General features: G+C 50.2%; 1 protein-coding gene across 1 annotated transcript in view; it reads right to left on the reverse strand.

Annotated features, from left to right (window-relative positions):
* Positions 1 to 21389, reverse strand: part of CACNA1H (calcium voltage-gated channel subunit alpha1 H) — a 293598-nt gene that overhangs the window by 6150 nt on the left and 266059 nt on the right. Inside the window, exons 26-31 of the mRNA XM_054390949.1 lie at positions 18782 to 18891; positions 17563 to 17696; positions 16755 to 16825; positions 4422 to 4500; positions 2456 to 2577; positions 964 to 1302 (exon numbers count right to left, since the gene is read on the reverse strand). Coding sequence (XP_054246924.1) covers positions 964 to 1302; positions 2456 to 2577; positions 4422 to 4500; positions 16755 to 16825; positions 17563 to 17696; positions 18782 to 18891 — 855 coding nt within the window. The remainder of the gene's footprint in view (positions 1 to 963; positions 1303 to 2455; positions 2578 to 4421; positions 4501 to 16754; positions 16826 to 17562; positions 17697 to 18781; positions 18892 to 21389) is intronic.

Below are 21389 nucleotides of genomic sequence, written 5' to 3' on the forward strand. Positions count from 1 at the left end.
TTTGATTGGGAGAGACCTTTCAGATCAAGGCCAGCCCTTGACTGCCAGGTCACCACTCAGCCATGGTCCTCAGCATCACATCTCTCTGGCCCTGAAACTCCTCCAGGGATGGGGACTCCACCACTGCCCTGGGCTGGACAACTCTTTAGAAGAAATTGTTCTTTGTGTCCAACCTTGTCCTATCACTACAAGACCCTATCGAAAGTCCCTCTCCAGCTTTCCTGTAGCCTCCTTCAGGTACTGGAAAGCTGTTATAAGGTCTCCCCAGAGCCCTCTCTTCTCCAGACTGAACATCAGAACTTGCTCAGCCTGCTCTCAGAGGAGAGGAGCTCCAGCCCTCTAATCATCTTTGTGGCCCTCCTCTGGGTCCTCTCCAGCAGATCCATGTCCTGCATGTCCACACCAGTGCCAAACAGCTCCTCCTGAGCTGCACAGTGATTTTCTTGAGGCTCCTCTGGGAATCCCAAGGGGGAATTAGAAAGACCCTGAGCAGTACATTGGTGTGTAGGGAATTTATGCCACCCCCTGCTGCATGTGCCAGGGTTGGCAGTGCTGGCATTCCCAGGGCATTATCAGATTTCTCCCTAGTACTGCTGTCCATGCCAAAGTGATAAGGACCAGGACAGTAGGACAGGGACAGGTGGCTCTGAACTTAAAATTCACCACCTTTGAATGATCTGGGAATGGCAAGAGATGGACTTTCAACCCTTCCCCACAACAAAGGTCAGGACAGTGTTAGCCTTGGAGAACACATCTCAAGCAGCTTCCCACCTCAGGGAGCCCTCCTGAGATGACTCAAGCTGTGGAGGTGGCAGTGACATCTCTGCCACAGGGCGACCTGGAAAGCTGCTTCCCTTCCATGCTGCCTCTTTGGCTCTGTGCCACTCTGGTGGTCAGGCAGCAGTGACTGGGAGAAGTGTCCCCTCCCTACAAGCACAGGAAGAGCTTTGTGTGGACTCTTGCCAGGCCTTGGTGCTTCACCTGCATCGCTGGCTCTGACTTCATGGTCTCCTGACTCCTGCAGGCTGCTCTGCTCTCTGGGGCCACAGCCCCAGCCCTGCTCCCACTGTTGGCCGAGGTGGCTGCTCCTCTGGACATCTCCAGCTCTATCTCAGCATCCATCTCTGCATCCTCCTTGGCCTCCTTGTTGCTCTCCTCCAAGTGCTTCATCAGCACTGCCACCACCACGTTGACCAGGACGAACTGGGCGATGAGGACGAAGGTGACGAAGTAGACAGGGGAGATGACAGGCAGGTAGCTGAGGCAGTGCTTGTCCTCCCGAGTGCACTCCCGCAGAGTGTCCTGCAACACAGCCACAGGGCAGGGATGAAGGAGGGCCTGGGGCCCTCTTTGGGCTCCAAATACACAAACGTCAACCACGACCTGCTGAGGACTTGAGCCTGGGCTTCTAAATGCAACTAGAAGGGATAGAAGGAAAGAGAGACCCCCATGGATAGATCTGATGAAGGAGCTGGGGCTGTTCAGTTTGGAAAGGAGGAGCCTGAGGGGAGACCTCATTGCCCTCCACAGCTACCTGAAAGGACATAGAGAGGTTGGTGCTGGTCTCTTCTCACAGGTAATTAGTGACAGAACAAGAGGGAATGGCCTCAAGCTATGACTGGGAAGGTTTAGACTGGACAGGAGGAAAATTTTTCCCAGCAAGAGTGGTCAGGCACTGGAATGTGCTGCCCAGGGAGGTGGTGGAGTCACCAACCCCTGGATGTGTTTAAAGGTGGTTTGTTGTGCTTGGGGATATGGTTTAGGGATGACCCTTGAAGAGTAGGGTTCTGGGTTGGGCTTGGTGATCATGAGGCTCTTTTCCAACCTGAATGTTTCTGTGCTTCTGTGAATTACAATATCTACCAAGAGGAGGACAGTGTTAAGTCTCAAAGGGAGAGGGCACAGGGCATGCAGTCACTCCTCTCATCCACAAGAACTGGCACAATGTTCCCGAAATATTATAGATCTGTTAAAAAAGAAGGAAGCTTCAGGTTGGGTGAAGCATAGGACAACTCAAAAATCCCCTTGGCCTTTAAGTAGGAAAATTCAGCTTGGATGTTTTCATAGAATCACAGAATTGTCAGGTTGGAAGGGACCTCAAGGCTCATCCGGTTCCAACCCCCCTGCTATGGGCAGGGACACCTCACACTCCAGCAGGTTGCTCACAGCCACATCCAGCCTGGCTGCAAAAACCTCCAGGGATGAGGCTTCCACCACCTCCCTGGGCAACCTGTTCCAGTATCTCCCCACCCTCATGGGGAACAACTTCTTCCTAACATCCAATCTGAGTCTACCCATTTCTAGTTTTGCTCCATTCCCCCTAGTTCTACCATTTCAGATTTCATCAGTTTCAAAGGAAGTTGTTTGTGTTCTCACACCAGAGCTGCCTACATTTGTTTGAAATTTGTCTCTATGTTTCCACAGAGAGAAGCAAGTCCCCCAGGAGTGCACACACCTTCATGATACCATTCCAGTTGTCTCCTGTTGACACCCTGAAGAGGGTGAGGAAGGCCATGCCAAAGTTGGTGAAGGTGGCATGCCGGCTGAGACCTTCACAAGGGTTTTCTTCACTGCAGTCTGTAGGAGAGAGAAGCAGAAGGCATGCCACTGAAGTCATCCTTGCCAGTGTTTCTTGACAACAACAGCCCCCCAAGCCTGGTGGTGAGACCACCAGGGTGTCAGGGAAGATGGCTGAGTGGTGAGACCCTGGGGGCCTGCAGGGATCATACACCCCAGGGATCATCTCACCCACCAGGAGAGGATGGACAGCAGCACTCTTTGGTTTAGGAGGTCCAGGGTGGAGTCATGGAAGGTTTTTGGGCAGGGCTTGTTGTGGCAGGACAAGGGGTGGTGGTTTTAAACTCAAAGGGGAGAGATTTCAACTAGATGGAAGGAAGGAATTCTTCATACTGAGGGTGGTGAGATGCTGGCCCAGGCTGGCCAGAGAGGTGGTAGAAGCCTCATCCCTGGAAATGTTCCTGATCAGGTTGGGTTGGGGCTCTGAGACACTTTCTCTGGTTGCTGCAAGTGCAGGGGAGTTGAATTAGATGCCCTTTAGAGGTCACTTCCAACCCAAACCATTTGATGATTCTTATGATTCTAAGGTGCTTCTGTGAACAGGACCTTTTCCACCTGTGAGGCTGAACAAATCCCTACCCAGGTCTGTCACAAACCCCACACTCTTTAAGCTGGAGTGGGTGCAGAACTGATCTTTTTATTTTCTTTTCCCTCCAGATTTTTTTTTGAGACTGAAACCCAGTTTGTCTTTGGTTGAAAGAAACATTCTGCTTTCAGGCATCTGCAAGCCCAGCAGTGGGCTGGCCTCAGCCATGACATTCATGACACCTATGAAGTCACCAGGGAGGAACAGCCCTTTGGGTGCTCCTGAAGCCCTAGCTGGGGTTGCAGAGACTGGAAGGCAGCCACATCTCCATCCAAGAGCAGGTTTAAAGGCAGTGACTGCCCCAAGGCCAAGCTGCCAAGGTGGGGCTGTGGTGTGTCCTCTCTGGCTCCACCTGATTTTCTTTCTTGTGGCGGACACACTGATGATCAGCTCCACAGGATTCTCAAGCCAGAGGAATAAGTCACAGACTCATAGAAGGGTTCCAACCCCCCCTGCCCCCATCTTCCACCACATCAGGTTACTCAAGGCCCCAAACAACCTGGCCCTGAACACCTCCAGTGAGGAGCTGTCCACAGCCTCTCTGGACAACTGTTCCAGTGTCTCACCACCCTTACTGTGAAGAATTTCTTCCTACTCTCTACTCTAAATCTCCTTTATTCCAGCTCAAAGCCATTGCTCCTCATCCTAGCACTGCTGTAGCTCTCCTGTAGCTCCCTTCTGGTACTGAAAGGTCTCCCTAGAGCCTCCTCTTCTCTAGAGATGATGCTGGACAGTCAGGAACCAGTGGATGCTTCTTGATTGATGTAGAAAGGGGAAGATGATGCTGAGAAGAACAGGCAGACAGGACTTGGGCAGCTGGAAGAGCAATGTCAGCCAAGTGCAGAAAACTAATGGAGTGTGTTGGAAGCTCTGAGGAGGGACATGTTTATGGTGGCATCTCTCCAGCATGAAGCTGACTGCCATCCAGCTCTGCAGACTCGTGGTCTGTCTGTCCTAAGTAGCAAATTTCCATCTTTGTGAACATATCCATGCTGGACAATTATATTTAAAAAATAAATAGTTCCTCTCCAGCCAAGGGGGTGGTGCTGGACAAAGCTCTCACCCTGTGTGTGTGCACAGTGGACAGGTTCTGTATTACATCCCCATGTGTCATCTGTGACCCTGGGGTCAAGAGAAAGCTTTAATCCTCAAGCTTAAGGAAGGGCCAGGAATGAGAGAGAGAAAGAAGAAAGGAAACAGCTCCCTCCCAACTAAACATCAAGCGGATGAAATAAATCCTGTCAGGCACAGTACTCACCTAGCTTGCCAAACAATTCCACTCCCAGGGCAGCATAGATAAAAAACAGGAGCATAAAAAGTAGGCCAAGGTTCCCTACCTACACAAGGAGAAAGCAGAACAAGGGTCAGGCACGTTGAGGTCATGAATTCAATTGCTCCATCACATTTCAAACACAAGCCAAAGAAGGGTTGGTGGTCAGAGGCTCATCAGCATCTGCCCTGGCTTCCAGCACCCTGGGGCTCTTTTAATAGACCCAGAGGGGAAGCAGAAGATACTCTCACAGCCTCTGTGGCTGGTGCCCCATTGCCCAGCACCACACCAGGGATGCTGCCTGCACCTGTAGCCTGGCAGCCTGTAGCTGCAGCCACAGCAGCACTGAGCGCTGCGCTTTAGCACAGCAGAACTTTAAGTGACTTGCTGCTCTGGTTTGGGCTTTGAGGGCCTTCCCCTCTTGCTGGCCAGGTTTGAGACTCTGAGCAGGAAGGGTTTTAGAGTCTGAGCATGGAGGCTGAGGGTTTCAAGACCATGCCATGAACCAACCATGTCTCAAGCCACAAGAGGAGTTCCCTGGCTTTCCAAACCTTTGCTGGCCTGGAAGACTTTCCTAAAGGGAACCTCTGCTCCAGTGAGATGTGACCTGACCTGGCCTTGGTGTTCTCAACAGCTACCTGAATTTTAGCTTGCAGTGGCTCAGAAGAAAAGCCTTGTTCCATGCTCCAGCACTGACATGCAGTCACCTTGCAGTTCAGACACTGCCTGAGGTACTCTTATTGGCCAGCAAGCAGAGCAGGCTGCCCAGAGAGGTGGTGGAGTCTCCTTCTCTGGAGAGGTTCCAAACTGGCCTGGACATTGTGATCCTGGGCAAGCTGCTGTGGGTGTCCTGCTTTAGCAGTGGGGCTGGACTGGGTCATCTGCAGAGGTCCCTTCCAACCCCCACTGTGCTGGGGTTCTGGGAGCAGGCACTGCAGGGTGGCTGAGGGGGATGGCAACAGTGCAGGGATGCTAAAGGAAGGCTCTTAGGAACAGCAGCATCCCTGGAGTGAGTCACTGCACATGCTCAAGGCCTTTCAAACATCTCAAAGAGCAGATTTGGTGTGATTCAGGCAGAGCACATGAAGGGCAGAGTAACCTGAGCAGCTAATGGGTGCATTTTGCCCACAACTAATTGGTCCCATTTATTTTTCCTGCTACTTCCTGCCCTGTGCCTATCTCCCCCTGTACTGGAGCTGAGCAGCTGAGCTCTCCAGTTAGCCAAGGTGGCAGAAGCAGCATTTTGTCTCTAAATCAAAATGAACTAGGTGGTGATTCAGGTAGGTAGGCTGAGGGATCCATGCTATCGTCTAGAGAACTTTTCAGCTGGAGAGAGCCTTCTTCAAGAGTGCAAGAGGGACAGGGCCCTACTCAAGAGAGTCCAGTGGAGGGCTGTGAGGAGCTGGAGGGTCTGGAGCCTCTCTTGTGAGGAGAGGCTGAGAGACTTGAGGGTGGTTGGTCTGGAGAAGAGAAGATTGAGAGGGGATTTAATCAATGTCTATGAATATCTGAGGGCTGGGGGTCAAGAGGGAGGGGACAGGCTCTGCTCAGCTGCACCCTGGGATAGGACATGGAGCAATGGATAGAAACTCCAGCACAGGAGGTTCCACCTCAGCATGAGGAGGAACTTCTTCACTGTGAGGGTCACAGAGCACTGGAACAGGCTCCCCAGAGAGGTTGTGAAGTCTCCTTCTCTGGAGAGACTTTCCAGCCCCATCTGGATGTGTTCCTGTGTGACCTGTGCTGGATTCTCTGGTCCTGCTCTGGCAGGGGGGTGGACTTGATGGCCTCTGGAGGTCCCTTCCAATCCCTGACATCCTGGGAGCTGTGATTCTTCTCTGAGGTGGCACAGCCACAGTGCTGCTGGGTATTTCAACCATGCTGCTTTGCAGGGTTATCAGTGTGATACCTGTAAGCATAAATCTGATACAGTTATCCCTCAGGAAGTTGGGTGGAGTTCGATTTTTTTCCTTTTGTATCAAAGAATTTGGGAAGAGCCAAATCCGCCCTGGAGAACTGGAATTGCTGTAAAGCCTAAACTGGCTACTACAGCTCAAGCTTTGCAATTCCACTAACATTATTACCATCCTCCAGGGACTCATAGAGATAATGCAGTGCTGTGGATGGCTGCTCTGGATTGTTTCATCTGCATGGCCTGCCTTCTGGGGTGGTGTTTCCTAGCTCCTGGCTGCTAGGGCCACTGATGCTTTGCAAGCCAGTGGAAGGCAGCCTGCAAAATGACTGCAAATTAGAAAACAGCAGAAAAGAGGCAGAGGAGCAAGTGCACAAACACACACAGTGCTAGGGAGGCAAATGAGAAGGCAGGAAAATCAAGTTTTCTGGGTTGAGTGTGGATTAAAACCTGATGCTATAGCACTGCAGAAAAGAGGTTTGGGTTATGGTTTGGTGGTGGTTTTTTTTTTTTTTTTTTCCCCAAGCAAGTCTGTAAGATGAGTGTTTTACTGTTCTTTTCAATGCCTAATAAATCAGCCCACAAGCTTTTGGCATTGGGGTAACTCCAAAGAATTTAGGCTAACATCATGGCTATCACAAGGTTATCAGTCACAACTCTGATCTATCATCTCCCAACATCTCAGGAGCTGACACTTGCTCATAAGCAATTTGCCTGCTACCCAGAGTGTTTGTGCACCAGTCTGTATTTAAATTGTGACTAATTCCCTTCCTGAGCCAACCTTGCCTCATAACAAGCCCTTCAAAGCCCTGTTTACACTCCTGGGTTTGTTGTAGAGTCTGAAGGCATCACAGCCACAGGCATAATCATCACCTGCAAATGCCAAGAAGAATGTTGAGATGGGCTAATGTTTGCTGGTGGCTAAAGATGCCTCTGCCCTTGGCTGAGAGCAGGCATCCAGGCAGTTCCACAGCTCAGCTGATGTGCAGTGACTTGGAAGTGACTTCAGCCACTTCAGTCTTGGAAGTGACTGAACAGTACAGCATCCCAGAATCCCAGCATCCCAGAGTGGTGGGGTTGAAAGGGATCTGTGGAGCTCATCAAGTCCAACCCTCTCTGCTAAAGCAGGGACACCCACAGCAGCTTGTCCACAATCACAGTGTGCAGGAGTCTCTCCAGACCAGGAGGCTCCACAGCCTCTCTGGGCAGCCTGCTCCAGGGCTCCAGCAACCTCACGCCAAAGAATTTTCTCCTCCTGTTCAGGTGGAACCTCCTGGGTTCCAGTTTGTGCCCCTTGACCCTTGTGCTGTCACTGAGCACCACTAGAAAAAAAAAGAAAATGTCCCCATCCTCTTGCCTCCCACCCTTTAGCTCTTGCTGAGCACTGATCAGATCCCCTCCCAGGCTGCACTTTTACAGGCTACACAGCCCCAGGGCTCTCAGCCTTTCCTCCAACCAGGAATGATCCAGCCCCTAACTGAAACATGGTTGTGTGAAAGGAAGATGAGAGCCCACAGCAAGTGAAAGATGTGAGCCCACAGCAAGTGATGGAGAGATGTGGGCTCAAGGTGGAGGCAGTGAGGTCAGGCAGTGACTGCTGGGGAGCAGAGAAGGCAGAGTGTGTGTCTGTGACCTTGAGGGAGTCATTCTTCTCCTGTAACTCAACAGACCCATTTGGAATTCTCTCATGTAATTGGTGTATCTAAAGCCCTCTGAGATCCACTGAGAACAGACAAGAAAAAGAGCATGCATGAATCATGCTGCTGGGAGGAATGGGAGCACATCCAGGCACTTTTCTCCAGCAGCCAAAGGCTGGGATGAGTTTGTTGGACTCTCCATTAGGAACAGCTCTTGTCAGCAACCTCAGCTTTGGCAGCCAATCACCCAAGCAGGCTCTGAGGAGTGGTTCCACTCTAGCAACACAGGACAGGTCAGGCCATGCTCTGCTCCTCCAGCAAGCCCCTCCTGACTTGGGCTGCTGCCTTTGGCTGGGCAAAGGAAACTACAGATAAGCCCTGCCTCTGGCAGCCAGGCACTATCCATCACTTGCTGTGGCTCCAGTGACGAGGGGAGGCTGTGGCCTGTAGGGAGTGAAGCAGAGATGAAGAACATCTTGGAGAGGGTCTTGGTGTCCTTCAAGTACCTCAGAGAAGCCACAAGAAAAGACAGAGACACAGGACAAGAAGCAACAGACACATAACTGGAACCAGGAGGTTCCAGCTGAACAGGAGGAGAAAATTTTCTGCTTTGAGAGTGCTGGAGCTCTGGAGCAGGCTGCCCAGAGAGGTCGTGGAGTCTCCTTCTCTGGAGAGCTTCCAAACCCAGCTGGACATTGTGCTCCTGGGCAAGCTGCTGTGGGTGACCCTATTTTATCAGGGGGGGTGGACTGGATGAACTCCAGAGGTCCCCTCCAGCCTCCACCATGCTGGGATTCTGGGATTCCTCCTGGACTTTCTGGCATCCTGGCTGCCATGTACTGCCGGCAAAAGTGTTTGTATGCCTGGGACAAAGGAATGCTGTGGGGAGAGAGTCCTCCATCCCAGCCAGAGGGCTAGGGAGGACCTGTATGAGGAGCTACCACAGTGCATCCCAGCTGGATCTGTGATCTACCACTGGAAAAGCTCTGGAATAACCCTGCTCAGCAGCAAGGGAAGTGCCTCCTCTCCACACACCCAGCAGAACCCTTCTCCAACTGCCCCTGCATGGCCTAGGGAGGTTGTCTCTGCTGTACTCTTGCAGCCATCACTACTCTTAGTTTATTGCCTCCTGAGTGAGATTTCAGTAGCTGAACATCACTGCCTGTCCCACCAGAGTCCAACCTCTAACCTAGGTGAGTGCAAAGCCTCTCTGCAGGCAGGCAGAGGAGACATGCCAGGCTGTGCAGATGGACAACAGCCACCTGGCCATGACCACTCCTCTGCTGCACTGCCAGCTGTCTGATCCCACCCAAATCCCTCCAGAACCTGCTCACCTCCACTCTCCCTGCTCTGGGAGAGGCACTGCTGAACAACATCTCTTCTGCTGCCCCACTCCTGCCATGCCTGGCTGAAGCACACCTCAGTTCTCTTCCCCCTCTGACATCAATTCTTTCTGCATCACTGGCCCACACCTTGGCATCTCAGTTGTCCATGCAAGGCAATGCACACAGCTCCCTGGGATTCCTGTCAAGAGCAATTCCTCATAAAATTAAGCCCCTGCCAATCCTTTCCAAGGACACAAGTCCTCCTCATCTTCCTTCCAGCCCTCTCCAGCCAAAGCAATAATCCTGGCACCAGGCAGATTTATGCACTAGACCCAAAAGAAAATGGACACATTTGTCTGCTTGGAAAACAGAGTCCACCTGTGTGAATTCCAGGACCAGTGGCATGGTCCAGACAGAGAAGCTTGGAGGCTAAAGTCATCTCATCATCTCACTAGTGCAACCACAAGGCAGCTGCCTGAACAGGCTCCTGTTTCTGTGCACAGAGCCCAGCACCAGCAGCCAGCAGGAAGGTGATTTCTTTACCTACTGCCTTCTGCTTCCCTGCTCTAAGTTCCCAGGCAGCCCCAGAGTCCCCAGTGTGCAGCACAGCACACTCAAAGCTGCCTTCCCAAATGGCAGTGGTTTGAAACTAGAGCAGGGTAGACCTAGCCTGGACACTAGGAAGAAGTTCTTCACTGTGAGGGTGGTGAGGCACTGGAATGGGTTGCCGAAAGTTGTGGATCATAGAGTCATAGATTCAGTCAGGGTTGGAAGGGACCACAAGGATCAGACAGTTCCAACCCCCTGCCATGGGCAGGGACACCTCACACTACATCAGGCTGCCCAGAGCCTCATCCAGCCTGGATGCAAACACCTCCAGGGATGGGACCTCAACCACCTCCCTGGACAACCCATTCCAGGCTCTCACCACTCTCATGGGGAAGAACTTCTTCCTCACTTCCAGCCTGAATCTCCCCACTTCCAGCTTTATTCCATTCCCCCCAGTCCTGTCACTCCTTGATAGCCTAAAAAGTCCCTCCCCAGCTTTCTTGCAGCCCCCTTCAGATACTGGAAGGCCACCAGAAGGTCACCTTGGAGCCTTCTCTTCTCCAGACTGAACAGCCCCAACTCTTTCAGTCTGTCCTCATAGGAGAGCAGCTCCAGCCCTCTGATCCCTGGATGTGTTTAGTACCAGGCTGGATGAGGCTTTGAGCAGCCTGGTGTCCCTGCCCATGGCAAGGGGGTTGGGACAGGTCAGGCCATGCTCTGCTCCTCCAACAAACCCCTCCTGATTTGGGCTGCTGCCTTTGGCTGGGCAAAGAAAACTGCAGATAAGCCCTGCCATCCTGTGTCATTCTGTGATTCTAAATCTGTCTTAGCTGTGATGCCTGCTGGTAAGAGATTTCTATTTTTGCTCTCTGACCTTCAAAATCACTGTGGGTTTCCTGCCTCTGTCAAAAGCAGACAACTGTTTCTGTCCTACAACTGCTATAAGACATTGCCAGAAAACCTCTTCAAGAGCTGAAGCTGAGATAAGCACAAGAATTCCAGCACCAGTAGGAGTTAGACTCTTGGACAGGAGCAAACCAGATTAGGTTCTTCAGGGCACTGACAGAATGAGGAGTACTTCACCTTCATTCTTGGCACAAGGTCCATCTAGGGGGAGTTCCAAGCTCTGAAGACAAAGAGGAGGTTCATTAGCCCAACCCCTGCTAAAGCAGGGACTCTCACAGCAGCTTGCCTGGGATCACAATGCCCAGCTGGGTTTGGAAGCTCTTCAGAGAAGGAGACTCCACAATCTCTCTGGGCAGCCTGCTCCAGGGCTCCAGCACCCTCACACCAAAGAATTTTCTCCTCCTGTTCAGATGGAACCTCCTGGGTTCCAGTTTGTGTCCACCGCTCCTTGTCCTGTCACTGGGAACCACTGAAAAGAGCCTGGCCCCAGCCTCTTGCCCCCCAGCCTTTAGATATTAATAAGCATTGAACAGATCCCTCTCAGGCTGCTTTTCTCCAGCCCCAGGTCTCCCAACCTTTCCTCCTCACAGAGATGCTCCAGACCCCATGCTACAGGAAGGCTGACCTCTGGTAAGTATGGGATGGGAAAAGGACTAAAAGTTTACCATCAAGCAGGAGTCTTACAGGGCAGACTCTGCTTGCAAACCCACTAGAGCCACCAGATGTGCAACCCAGGGACTGCTCAGCTGCAGCACAAGAGTGGTACTGTTCATTATGCATCCTTCATGGTGCCAGGGCTCATAAAAGAGAGGAAAACACTTGAAACAGGTCTTGAAAACCTGCTTCACACTGAGAGATTAAAGGAGTCTCCTGATTGTCAGGCTGCAACAGGTTGTTTCATCTCTCATTGCTCCTTTCAGGGAGGAGTTCAAGAAGGGAAAAAAAGCCAAATTACACACAATTAAAACAAAAACCAACAACAAAATGACCCACACTTGGGTAATTCAGACTAAAGTCAGACTTGTTTTGTTTTTTGGTAGGAAAAAGAGTAATGTATCAAGAGGGGGTGGCTGATTCTCTAACACTTTGCATCTTTGAAGCAAGAGCAGGTGGCTTTTAAAAGCCATGCTCCAGCTCAGGGGGAGCTATGTGCCTTGGGTTGTGCCAGCAGTGGACCTCTGCCATCACAGTGGCCTTTTGGCTCTCTGAATGGCAGCTCTGAGCTGCCTTCATTAGGACTGGCAATGCCTAAGGGATAAAGTCAGTGCTGCTCACACCAGCCCAGCTCTGTTGCAGGGTTCCAGCAGTGGGGCTGATTTTAGCACTTCCAAAGCCCATGACAGATTTCAGTTGCTCTCCCAAAGGCTGTGCCACAAGGGCACATCCTCAGAGCTGAGGCTGGCAGAGCCTTTCTAGGTGGCCATGGCCTTGCTACTATCTCAACCTCTTGGCCAAGCATCTGTGAAACTGGAAAACTTGGATTGGTGTTTGTAAAGGAGACACTGCCTGGAGGCTGCAGAGCAGGAGTTACCTGCCACAAGTGGGTAGCTAAGCCCAGAGCCAGCACTGTGCAAGCACAGCTGGTCTGTGGCAGGAAGATGATGGTTGAGTCACACTGTCCCAAGCAGTTGCTGGTGCTCTGAGGGCATGGAGGTGGTGGGCAAAGCAGGTGCCACTGTGAGATCTTTCCTTCACCATTCTGTCTGTTTTTCTTGCCTCTCCTCAATTGTTCTTCTCCTGGTGAGAAGAGATGTGGTGGAGGAGGAGATCTCTGAACTGGCACACGTGAGGCTAACAGAAAAGGGGGAAGCAGCAAGGGTAAGAAATCTCCCTGCACTGAAAGGAGCTTCTGTCCTGGCTGGCATCCCCAGAGTGTGAGCAGCAGGTGGAGGGAGGGGATTCTGCCCCTCTGCTCTGCTGAGACCCTACCTGCAGTGCTGGGGCAGCTCTGGAGTTCTCAGCACAGCACAGACAGAGGAGGAGCTAGAGGAGGCCACAGCAATGCTGGGAGGGCTGGAAGCCCTCTGCTGTGAGGCCAGGCTGAGAGTTGGGGCTGTTCAGCCTGGAGAAGAGAAAGCACTGAGTCGTCCTTCTTGTGGCCTTTCAGTGCTTAAAGGTGATCTGTAAGAGGGCTGGGGACAGATGCTTTAGCAGAGTCTGCTGTGAGAGGACAAGAGGTGATGCTTTGAAACTGAAAGAGGAAGATGTAGACCAGAGAGAAGGCAGAGATGTTTTACACTGAGGATGGTGAGACCCTGGCCCAGCTTGCCCAGAGAGGTGGTAGATGTCTCATCTCTGGCATGCTTCCAGGTGAGGCTGTCTGGGGCTCTGAGCAGCCTGCTCTAGCTGCAGATGTCAGCAGCTACCTCTGCTGCTCAATCAACACACAGGAAGCTGATGAAAACCATCCAGAAGAGAAAGACAAGAAGTGTACTGCACTGACAAGACCTTGGCATGGCAAGGCCATAAATGGAGATTTTACATACCCCAGACAAAGACTTTCCCCCCCAGACCTCACTAAATAAACATCAGCTTCATTTCCCTTGTCACTTAACAGACACATCCAATGAGGATTTTCCAGCTGTGGTTTTGGGCTGCTCAATTAATTTGGGTAGGAGCTCTTCCCCTGAAAGCTGAAACTTTATGAAGGATGACTGTTGTCAGAGAGATCTTCCTAAAGCTCTCTTCTCCTTTGCTGAATTTCACTTGCAGACACAAGGACATTTTCTGCACAAGATCTGCTTAAATGGCATTATTATTTTTTTTTATCTGCACAAGATCTGCTTGGAATGTCCTTGGGGATTTCCCTTTAACAGAGACTTTGGTTTGGATGTGAACTGCAAAACCACCACAAGGAAAGAAAAAAGCCTGGCTGGCAGCCACCCCATTGTTTGGTGGGGGGGAGAGAAGACAAGAAGAGAGGGAAAATATCACAGACTCTTTCCAGAGAAAGCCAGGAAAGGCTTCCTTGACATGACCCAACAGGGGGCAGCTTGGTGAGTTCCATGCTCTCCTCTCAGCCCAGATCCCTCACTGCAAAGGCAATTTGAATATCAATGGGCAGATGTCTCAGATTAGAAACGTCTTTATGATGGTGATGAAAAGCAAATGAGTCTTTCCAACACAGAGAAATTCCCTTGGTTTTGCACAGATCATGGACTCTGTGCTCAGAAACTAACTCATAGGTGTACATCAGGGGCATTACATCTGCTGGTTCTGCTGGCTCCCCTCTGCTGCTTCTCTCCTGGCTCTCTGCTGCTTCTCTCTGGGTTCCCTGTTGATTCTCTCCTGGCTCTCTGCTGCTTCTCCCCTGGCTCTCTGCTGCTTCTCTCCTGGTTCTCATGTGGCCACTCAGATTCTGGAAGAGATGTCTACACACTGTCTGCTTTTGGCTAAGCCACACTGCTATCATCCTGTCTTTGAAGTGTGATCCTTCTGCAGACGCCTGAAGCTGATCAAGATGTGGCTGCCCACCACGGTGCACTGCTGTCTCCCTGTGTCTGTAGGGCTGGGGCTGGGAGAGGGGAGGCCTGACTCTCCCAGTCCATCCCAGCACATGTAATAAATAAAAATGCAATTATTTGTTAATCATATGTGAGGACCCTGACTGTTCTCTGCTTACCCTTTCCTAGACAATCTGTTCAAGCCAAAATGTGCAATAGCCCCCTTATCACCTTTCCAAATACCAGAGGGCTTCTCCCCACACCAGTAAATACCTGTGGGGCCAGGGACAATAGGTGACTATTGCTGTCATCAGGGCAGGGGAAGAATGTTTCACACTTTGTCTCCTCTATTCAGACCTCTGCTGATGAGACAATGCCCAGGCCAGGGCAGAGCTGTGGGGGAGCTGTAGACCTGACCCACATCAGGGGAAACTGAAGGCCCTGGGAGGTTGATATGGGCTGTGAATACAGCTGGGGAGCCTCCAGATTGGGCAGATTGGATTTGTAGATTCTGTTAGTGCTCCGACAAAGAGTTCCTCATCCTATCTGCTAAATCCTGCAGCCAGTGTTAAGGAGCAGGAAATCTGGGGCAATGAGTGTTTAACTGTGGGGTTCAGACATCAGGTCTCTGAGTTTGGGTTGTTGGGCACTTCAACTAGTTCCTGTATCAGACAGACAAAAAGCTCGAGTTCAAATCACAGCAATAATGAAAGCAGCTGAGCTGGGATGTCTAAAAAGCCACTGAAATATGAAAAACAAGATTTAAGGAGTGGATACTAAAGATGTAGCTGTTACATAATGTCTATCATATACATTGCTTCCCTCCTCATGGCAAGGAGAAGAGTTTCACTGGCCTGGACAAATCTGCTGTGCCGTAGCTAGTGGAGAGTTTCAAATTCCTTGACTTTAAAATGTAATGAACCACCTACTCTATCACAACAATAATTGTTTTCTACATATTTCTTACCCATAAAATACGTATCTAATCCGAAGTCTTTGTAATAAATAGAAATGGAATTATCTGTTAATCATATGATGTTAAGTTTAAATGATGTTAGATTAATAATTATCTTTTATAATAGCTTAATAGTGGAATGTAGGTTGCTTTGCTTATTTGCCAAGACTTGTAACTAAACTACAACAGACAGCCTTGTGTATCATAGGCAGCTTTGTGTATCTGTCAAAGTCCTGTATTCTAACATTCCTAAGCCGGATCCACGACTCCTTGCTGGATATCTACGCATATGCAGAATGATAAACTGGCTCCGAGTATGCAGAACAAGAGATAAGGAACTGAAACAATGCAAAGAGACTGAGATGATGCTGAACTCCTACCCTATAAAAGGAGTCTATACGATACTGTCAGATGTGAGCCGTGGAGGAACAGGAGATTCCCCCGGCTGCCCAGCGCTGGTTTTGCTCACTTACCAAATAAAACTTTAAATTTAACCACATAAAATTGGAGTGGTCATTTTTGTCACAGCACACACTGCACAGAATGGGCTGAGCCCACTCAGAAAGCTCCTTGCAGTGAGAGAGCTGTGAGGTGTTCTGGGGGGGCTGTAAATGAAGGACTTGTTTGACTATGCTTAGGCATCCTAAAAGTGCTGCTTCTCCAGCTCAGAGAAGAAGGCTGCAGAGTTCCTCTGCCTCATTCCTGATGGCCTGGCACCTCACTCACAATTGATACTCACTTCTGGCTAGATTGTGGCAGTGAATGTTTCCAGTTCTGTCTGGTGGGATGCCAGGATCTGCTGGATCCTGGTGAGATATGAAATTGCAGTGTGTGGGCAGCTAAGCTGACTCTAAAGGCTGAAAGTTTAGGGCTCAGACCATCAAACCCACAAACTAGCAGCACACAGCTTAAACAGCACAAGAGTTTAAAAGCAAAGGAACCCTAAACTTCTTGGAGTTCTTCTGATGTCCTTCAGATCCTCCTGAGAGAGGAGAGCAAGTCAGAAAAAACATTTCTTTCCTTCTCCTTTCAAATAAATGGATCTGTAAGAAAGTGGTCCCAGGAAGTGAACACTTGGAGGATCTTATCAAACATCATGAAGATTGGCAGCACCATTGCTCCTCTTGCAGCTTGTGAGACTGTGATGATCTGAGACCCCACTTGAAGCTTTTAACACTCAGAAACATCTCCCTCATTTGCCTGTTAAAAGCTGCAGCTCCCCTGTCAATAGCTGTCAATAAACATCCTTGCTCCTGTCTGACAGAAAGCTGTCTGCTTCCAACACTTTCACCAACAGCTTCCTCTGCCTGTCCTTGTGTTTGCTGAACTTGCCAGGGAAATCTGTGATTCAGAAGAGCTCTGCCTACAGCAACTGGCTCTCACTTAGCTCCTTTCCCATCATTCTGGTTCTCCCATCTAACACATTCCATGGGAGCATGCAAAAGCCTGCTACTAAGGCACTGGTGGCAGCACAAAAAGCTCTAGGTGGATTCCAGTGCCCACCAGACAGAGTGACACAGAGCTGTTTCCAGGTCCAAAAGGGAGGAGTCCACCAAGGGGAAGAAGCTGGGCATGGATGAGGCTGGGGGCTTACCTGGGGCAGTGCTTGTACCACTGTGTCCAGCAGAGCTCGCATCCCAGTGGCCATTTTAAGCAGTTTCAACACTACAATGAGAATCAAATCCTGGTCAGGAGGGCTGGGAAATATTTCCAGCAAAGCCCACAAAGAAAAATCTACCTTTCAGTTCTTGTAGAGAGGGTTTAGATCTCTCTTGCATCTGTTCATACAGCCCTGCATCCTCAGACAGAGCATCTGAACATCCTGACTACCTCCTCCACCAACTGACCTGAAGGACAGCAGCAAACCAGACCAAAAAGCAGCAGACCTCCAGCAGGTCCCAGCAGAAAAAGGGCAGTGGTGGGGAGACACTTCATCTGTGAAGAGCATCATCTCAAGCTTCTCCCTTCCCCACCACTTCCTACCTTTGTCTACTCTCAGTACAAAAGGTCTCAGATCTCCTGTTTTAATCAGAGGGCAATCAAAGATGCCACCAGGAACCCCCACGAGAGCCCACCCAGCTCCTCTCTGAATTGGTACTGGGCAGCCTGATCACCTAACTGTGCTCCAATTCAACTGAAACTGCAGGATGAGAAGAAAAAAATAAAAAAAAAAAAAAAGGAAGAAGAAGAACTCATCCCTGGAAGTGTTTAAGCCCAGGCTGGATGAGGCTTTGAGCAACATGGGCTAGCAGGAGGCATTGCTGCCCATGGCAGGGGGGTTGGAACTAGATGACCTTGAAGGTTCCTTCCAACCCAAGCCAGTCTGTGGCTCTATGAATTGGCCAAACCACTTCCCTGGTGTGCCTGGAGGGGTGGCTGGAGAGCTGGGGAGCAGACCATACCTCTGGCTATCCTCAGCACCCTCATGATTCGTATGATTGTGGGGTTGATGGGCAGAGCAGCATTCATCTCAATTTCTTCCAGTGTGATTCCCACAATTGATAAGAGGACTATGGCCAGATCCAGCTGATTCCACCTAACAGATAGCAAGGACAAGAAACAAACAAATCAATCAATCATGCCTGGACAGACACCCAAGAGCAGAGGATTATCTGTTAATGACAAGCAAACCCCAAAGCCTCTCCTGTCTTGTACCTGGGCCTGTGATCTGTGTGCTACAAAATCAGCTCACTGCAGATGGCCTCTGAATGATGAGCAGTGCAGACTGAGAAGTGTCCCTGCCCACTTCCAGGTCCCTGTTGTCTCTCTGCTGTCCAGGTGGAGCAACTCTCAGGGACAATCTACTGTTCTGGATAGACCTTTGAAGTGATGCAGCCCAGCTGCTCCTCTGCTCTGTCACTCATCTCCTGAGCTACCCCACTGGAGTATCTCCTGATGCTTGGGGAGGACCCTCCAGCCCAGCACAGGTAGATGTGGAGGCTCTGCCTGTCTTTGCTGCCCAGCTTTGCTCAGAGTGGGTTCCAGCTGCTCAGTCAGGACAAATGAAGCAAACCAGCTGATCTGGGGGAAGAGTGCCCAGTTTTGGCCAGCTGCCCAGCAAGCTGCCAGACCACGATGTGCTTCCATCAGCATTTGCCCCTGGCTGAATGGGAGGCAGCACAAGAGCTGTAGGTCTCTGCAGCTGGGGTCTGAAGGCAGTGGGGCTGAATACAATAACCTCTTGACTTTGACAAAGGCTTCCCAAAGACAGCAGTCTACCTCAGGGCTGGTTTGGACTGCAAAGAGGCTTGTTTTGAGGAACTCTGTGACCTTAGATTGACAAAACTACTCCTGTGAGGACTGGAGTGTTGTCAACAGATTGTTTCTGACCTCTGAGCTGTGCTGGTCCCAGGCAGCATGGAGTGGCAGATCCTAGAGGAAAGAATCTGTCCAGAATTGTGTAAGATTTCTGAGTTCTTTCTACAAAGCAGAGCTAGCAGTTCTTAGAATTTTAGTCCCTACACTGCAAAGCTTCTGCCCTTTGGAGAGACAGCTCTGTGCTCTTTCTTACACACAGCATGCAGTGCAAGGAAAGCAATGCTGCATTTACCCAGCATCTGCATTCACAACTGGGTCAGTGCAACTCTGTGCCAGGCACCCAGCACTTTAAAATGCTCTCACCTGTCCTTAAAGAACCTTCGAAACCCAAAGGCCACCAGCTTCAGAACTGCCTCAAACACGAACACGATGGTGAACACATAGTTGCAGTACTTCAGGGCTTCATCCAGGGACTGCAAAGAGAGACACCAGCTAGATTAGCCCAAACTGGTCCTTCCCTAGAGCCTGTGCAGGGGGACTGACAGGCATCAGGTTAGCACAGACACAGAGGTCACAGATTCCCAGCATGGTGAGGGTTGGAAGGGACCTCTGGGAATTATCCAGTCCAAGCCCACTGCTAAAGCAGGTCACCCACAGCAGCCTGCCCAGAATCACAATGTCCAGGTGGGTTTGGAGCCTCTCCAGAGAAGGAGACTCCACAACCTCTCTGGGCAGCCTGCTCCAGGCCTCCAGCACCCTCAAAGCAAAGAAGATTTTCCTCCTGTTCAGATGGATGGGCTCCATTTTGCACCCATTTCCTTTTGTCCTGTGGCTGGACACCACTGAAGAGTCTGGCCCCATCCTCTTGCCTCCCACCCTTTAGCTCTTGCTGAGCATTAGAAGATCCTCTCTCAGGCTACTCTTCTCCAGGCTCTCAGCCTTTGCTCCTCACAGAGCTGCTCCAGGCCCCTCAGCACCTTTGTAGCCTCCACTGGACTCTCTCCAGTAGATCCTTGTCTCTCTTGAACTGGAGAGCCCAGAACCAGACCCAGTACACTCCAGGTGTGGCCTCATTAGGGCAGAGTAGAGGTGGAGGAGAACCTCCCTTGACCTGCTGCTCACAGTCTTCTTAATGCACCCCAGGAGACCATTGACCTTCTTGGCCATGAGGGCACACTGCTGGCTCATGGGGAACTTGTTCATCAGCACTCCCAGGTCCTTCTCTTTGGAGCTGCTTTCCAGCAGGCCAGCCCCTCGTATACTGGGGCAGGGGGTTTATTGCTCCTCAGGCTCAGGCCCCTACACTTGCCTTTGTTGAACTTTATAAAGTGTCCTTCCAACCAACTCTCCAACCTGGCCAGATCTAAGAAGTCCTAACAGCCTGTAGAGCCCGGCTACAAAAAACCCCTGCCCTAAAGCACTCAGCAGCACTCAGCTAGGGAGCAGGCACTGCTGCACACAGCAACCTCACAAGCACTAACACCAGTCATGCAAAAAAAAAATTTGCCAAGAGCTATCAATCCTCCAACCTCAACTCATAAACTCTTCAGTCTGGGACAGTGAGAAAATTTTTGCCCCCTCCCCTAATAAAGTTTACTTCTGAGCTGCTCAGCCTTGGGTGGAGTGAAAGACTTGAAGAATTATTTCTTTATTGCAGGGTGGCAATGCTTGAGACAATGGTTTTGCTTAAACCAATCAGAAAGGAAGAAAAAAAAAACCCAAAACCCAACAAAACCCAAATGATTTTGGAGCTGGATTAAATCTTGCCTCCTTGGGAAATGTCACATCTCCAGAGCTGGGCAAAGTATGTCCTTATTTGGTGCAAGGCTCAGGCTCTCCATAGAGCTGCTCTCGGAAGTCAGGAATCTGCAGTGTTTATACTTGGAGGTGATGGAGTGTTTAGAATGGATTTCAGTGGGACTGGAGGCCAACAATAGCAGCAGGACCTTGCTGGGACCTTAAAATAGAGAGCTGCAGAGTGAAACAGCTTTTTGGTTGGGTAGGGATTCAGGGAAAGGAGGGAGGGAAGAGGAATGCTGTTAAATGTGGGATCATAGGATGGCTTGGGTTGGAGGGGACCTTTAAAGGTCATCTAGTCCAACCCTCCTACAGCAGGCAGAGACACCTTCAGACAATCATAGAACCATTCAGGTTGGAAAAGACCCTCAGGGTCACCAAGTCCAACCCAGAACCCTACTCTGCAAGGTTCACCCCTAAGCCGTGTCCCCAAGCACCACGTCCAAACCACCTTTAAACACATCCAGGGCTGGTGACTCCACCACCTCCCTGGGCAGCACATTCCAATGCCTGAACAAACCAGAGCAGGTTGCTCAGAGCCCATCAAGCCTGACCTTGGATGTTATACAGGTCACTTATAATAAAAAAACCAAAGCCCTGTAACATTGAGCAGCAAATCAGAGAAATAAGATGCCATAGAGGAGTCTGCAAAGCAGCATCTGCTCTGGCAACAGAAGGAGCCTCAAGCTCCCCTCATCACATCTATGTGATGTCCATGGGGCCTGATGACCTCAGAGGTCTTTCCCAGCCAAAACAATTCTATAATTCTGCAATCCTGTGAGTCAATGATCCTGCAGTTCTATGATTCTGTAATTCTGTGATTCTATGATTCTGCAATGCTGTTATTCTGCAATTCTATAATTCTGCAATTCTGTGATTCTGCAATTCTATGATTCTGCAATTCTGTGATTCTGCAATTCTGTGATTCTGCAATTCTGTGATTCTGCAATTCTGTGATTCTGCAATTCTATATTAATGCAATTCTGTGATTCTGCAATTCTATATTAATGCAATTCTGTGATCCTGCAATTCTATGATTCTGCAATTCTCCAATTCTATGATTCTGCAATTCTCCAATTCTATGATTCTGCAATTCTCCAATTCTATGATTCTGCAATTCTATGATTTTATAATTCTGCAATTCTATGATTCTGTAGTTCTATGATTTTACAAT

The sequence above is a fragment of the Indicator indicator genome, chromosome 22 (assembly GCF_027791375.1).
Source record: "Indicator indicator isolate 239-I01 chromosome 22, UM_Iind_1.1, whole genome shotgun sequence".
Classification (NCBI taxonomy): Eukaryota; Metazoa; Chordata; class Aves; order Piciformes; family Indicatoridae; genus Indicator; species Indicator indicator.